General features: G+C 36.0%; 1 protein-coding gene across 1 annotated transcript; it reads right to left on the minus strand.

Annotated features, from left to right (window-relative positions):
- Window positions 1-207: 207 nt before the first annotated feature.
- LOC101990191 (olfactory receptor 5AC1-like) lies at window positions 208-1,128 on the minus strand. The gene has a single exon (XM_005345264.1). It carries the CDS (start codon window positions 1,126-1,128, stop codon window positions 208-210), a length of 921 nt encoding a protein of 306 aa, XP_005345321.1.
- Window positions 1,129-4,357: the final 3,229 nt, after the last annotated feature.

Here is a 4,357-nt window from a genome sequence, read left to right on the forward strand (position 1 = left end):
ATCTAAAATAACAAATAATGAAAATCTACATTTAAGAATGCATTAATGATTTAGAAATCTATAATATTTCTGACAATAGCACAGACTATGTTTACATAAAGATTTCATTATTTAACAGTATATTAGCATGCTATGTGTGACAATACAAGAGTAGAAATTTTGATTTATTTTTAAAAAATAAACACCAAGTATTTCTCAGAAAATCATCTATGACTTTATGAGTTTTCTCAGAGCACCTAAAACTTCCTTATTTCTTAAACTGTAAATAAAGGGGTTCAACAGAGGAATCACAATGGTGTAGAACAGAGAATATATCTTATCCTTATATTTATTTGGTCCAGACCCAGGGCTCACGTACATGAAGAAGAGAGTGCCATAGAACAAGGAGACAGAGAGCAGGTGGGCACTGCAGGTAGAGAAGGCTTTGCTTCTGCCCCTCTCAGACTTTGTTTTCAGGATGGAAAAGAGAACATGAGCATAGGAGACCACGATACTCGTGAAGGTAATAGCTTGTATGACAGCAGCAAAAATGAACACCACCAATGCATTAATAGATGGGTCAGTACAAGAAAGTGAATAGAGTGGCAAGATCTCACAGTAGAAATGATCTATTATATTGGACCTGCAGAATGTTAATCTAAATAATAATCCTACATGGACAAGTGGATGCAGAAAACCAATTATATATGAAACACCTATCAGGCAAGTGCATTCTCTATTGGACATCACCACAAGATAGAGGAGAGGATTGCATATGGCAACATAGCGGTCATAAGCCATCATTACCAGAAGAAAACATTCTGTGGTAGCACTGAATGCAAAAGCATAGTATTGGGCCATGCATTCATGGAGGGAAATCATTTTATCATGGTCTAAGATGTTGACAAGCATCCTAGGAGTCACTGAGGATGAAGTACAGGCGTCTACAAAGGCTAAACTTCCAAGGAAAAAGTACATAGAAGTGTGAAGATGTGGGTCCTTCCAGATGAGAAAGATTAAGCCAAGGTTGCCCACCATGGTGATGACATAGATGAAGAAGAACACCAGGAACAGGGGGACTTGCAGCTCTGGACGATCTGTTATTCCTCTGAGGACAAACTCAGTCAGCAGGGTCCTGTTGACTTCCATAATATCCCCTTAGGCTGCTCACTGTAAAGAAATTTAGATGAAGAAATTATGACCAAAATTCAAGCAAAGGTGTAATTGATGTCAGAGTCATATTTTCTCTCTCAGATGCTCATTAATCAACACATATAAGTATAAAATATTTCTTATTTTACAAATACACCTAACATATGATGCTTCTTAGAATTATTTTGAGATAAAGTGTTTTTTAATGGTATGTTTGTATGAGAAATATTAAGGAATAGCCTAAAGACACCAATAAGGTCTTAGTGTATCATCATAGTTACTCAAGTTCCATAGATAGTTGTAATGTTTATACACAAGAAAGAATGAAAAATAATTAATGCTTATCCAGCCTACTTTAACAATACTGATAAAAGTACAAAGCTACATAATAAATATCTCAAATGTTTCTTACCTTCTTTATACTGAAGAACAAAAGCAGAAAGTTTAGTTTTAATAATATATTTTTAATAATTAATTTTATCTAAGACAAACAAAAAGATAAAAAATAATTTCAACTCTTATTTCAAATAAATATTTTTTCATTTTTTCAAGAAAATTTTACTGAGAAATTTCTAGTTCATTTAGGAAACTATTTTGTATCTTCTACATTATGATACTATAATACTTATCTCATGACATAGAATTGATAACGTGATATGCTCAAGATGTTAAAATAACTATAAGAGAAAACATACATGTTCACACACACACTCAAGTTATTTGCTGCATATTACAGATCAATACAAGTACTGTACATACACTTTTCAACTCCAAAGAGGCAGCTGATAAGGCCTTTTAATAGTTTGATTACACATGCTTCTAAGGAGATTGTGACAATTGTACAGTTATTCCTATAGTAGTACAAAGGGAGTTTTCAAGGTTAGAATATAACCTTACAAAAGAAGCCACAACTCTGCAACAAATAAGTTCATAAAAATAAGGAATAAAGGGAAGAACATACCAGTTGGTTACCCAAAACTAATTATTCAGCCCTGAACACATATACAAAAATAACATTATACAGATTTAGAAGGTTGTTTTGATGAAACTGGGAATACATACATGTATGTAAGTGTATATACACATATATGTGCATCAAAACAATTAAAGAAGAAGAAGGCATAAATTTGAAAGAGAGCAGTGGTATAGAGTATATGGGAAGAGATGGATAGAGATGAGGGAATTATGTAATCATATAAGAATCTGAAAAATACTCTATTCCATTGATCACTTCTCTGTTTTTATGCCAATACCAAGCTGTTTTCAATACTGTAGCTCTGTAATAGAGTTTGAAGTCAGGGATGGTAATGCCTCCAGAAGTTCCTTTATTATATAAGATTGTTTTGGCTATCCTGGGTTTTTTGTTTTTCCATATAAAGTTGATTAATGTCCTCTCAAGATCTGTGAAGAATTTCGATCGGATTTTAATGGGGATTGCATTGAATCTATAAATTGCCCTTGGTAGAATTGCCATTTTTACTATGTTGATCCTCCCAATCCAAGAGCAAGGGAGATCCTTCCATTTTCTGGTATCCTTGGGGCTAAGGGGAAATGGGGTGAGAAACGTGAGAAGGGGAGAATGGGGGGAGCTTGGGGGAATGGGATGGTTGGGATAAAGGAAGGGTGGACACGGGAGCAGAGAAATATATATCCTAATTAAGGGAGCCATCTTAGGGTTGGCAAGAGACTTGACTCTAGAGTGGCTCGCAGGTGTCCAGGGAGATGTCCCCAGCTAGTACTTTGAGCACCTGAGGAGAGGGAACCTGAAATGACCCTATCCTATAGCCATACTGATGAATATCTTGCATATCACCTTAGAACCTTCATCTGGCGATGGATCGAGATAGAGACAGAGACCCAAATTGGAGCACCGGACTGAGCTCTTAAGATCCAAATGAGGAGCAGAAGGAGGGAGAACATGAGCAAGGAAGTCAGGACCACGAGGGGTGCATCCACCCACTGTGACAGTGGAACTGATCTAATGGGAGCTCACCAAGGCCAGCTGGACTGGGACTGAATAAGCATGGGATGAAACCGGACTTTCTGAACGTGGCGGACAATGAAGGCTGATGAGAAGCCAAGGACAATGGCACTAGGTTTCGATCCTAATACATGAACTGGCTTTGTGGGAGCCTAGCCTGTTTGGATGCTCACCTTCCTGGTCCTGGATAGAAGTGGGAACCTTGGACTTCACGCAGGGCAGGGAATCTGGACTGCTCTTCATTCTCGAGAGGGAGGGGGAATGGAGTGGTGGGGAGGGGGAGTGGGGTAGGGGAGTGGGGAGAGGGGGTGATGTGTGCGAGGAGGGGGAGGGAAATGGGAGACGGAGAGGAGGCGGAAATTTTTTTTGCAACAACTAAAAAAAATAAAATAAACAAAAAAAGAGAAATACATCACTGTAAAAAAAGAATCTCAAAAATAAAAATTACATTGAAAATAGTCACAATAAGCAAAAATTAGCAGTGTCATCATTATCTGGATTCTACTTAAGTGTTCAAATTACAAATTTTGTTTAAAGAGAAAATCAGTTGAGGAGAACATGATAATTCAAATTAACACAAAATATCCTTGACAAAGATACATAAAGCAAATAAATTCTCAAAATATGCTTGAAAGTATCACAAACTGGAAAATAGTAAGAAGGATAGATTCTGCAAAATTTGGGCTTAAGGAGGTGAATCCAAGTCAACATTTTCTGTTAAACATTTAGTCAATGACACATTATGCATGATTATGATAAAAAACTATGCTTCAGCTATTCAATTTCTTATATTGCTGATACACACCAATGTTTTTGCCTCTATATTATATTGGTAAATTCTTTATGTACTTAAGTAAATATTCCACACTTCAGTTTGTGACTACCAAAAGCTGATTTTATCAAAGCATGTGTTTTCCAATTACCCAACCTTACTATGGAAAACTGAGAGTTAGTTAAAAAAAAGCCTGCAAAGAATAATCTTGAGACAGTAAAGTATATGGATGTACTAAAGGATTTTTTTCTGAAACAAAAAAGTAATATTGTTGTATTGTAGAAATTATTCCTTTCCATTTTTGTTGAGAATATGAAACAAAATCTTTGGGCTTTGACTAGACAACATAACATAATAACTAACAGAGAAGATTACTGTGAGTCTAATAATTATTTGGTATTCTACACTAAATCTGCAGAGGCATCAGATTATCCTTATTTAGCATCTGCAATGAAAGTGACTCTTAAGATACA

This window comes from Microtus ochrogaster, chromosome 2 (genome assembly GCF_000317375.1).
Source record: "Microtus ochrogaster isolate Prairie Vole_2 chromosome 2, MicOch1.0, whole genome shotgun sequence".
In the NCBI taxonomy this organism is placed as follows: domain Eukaryota; kingdom Metazoa; phylum Chordata; class Mammalia; order Rodentia; family Cricetidae; genus Microtus; species Microtus ochrogaster.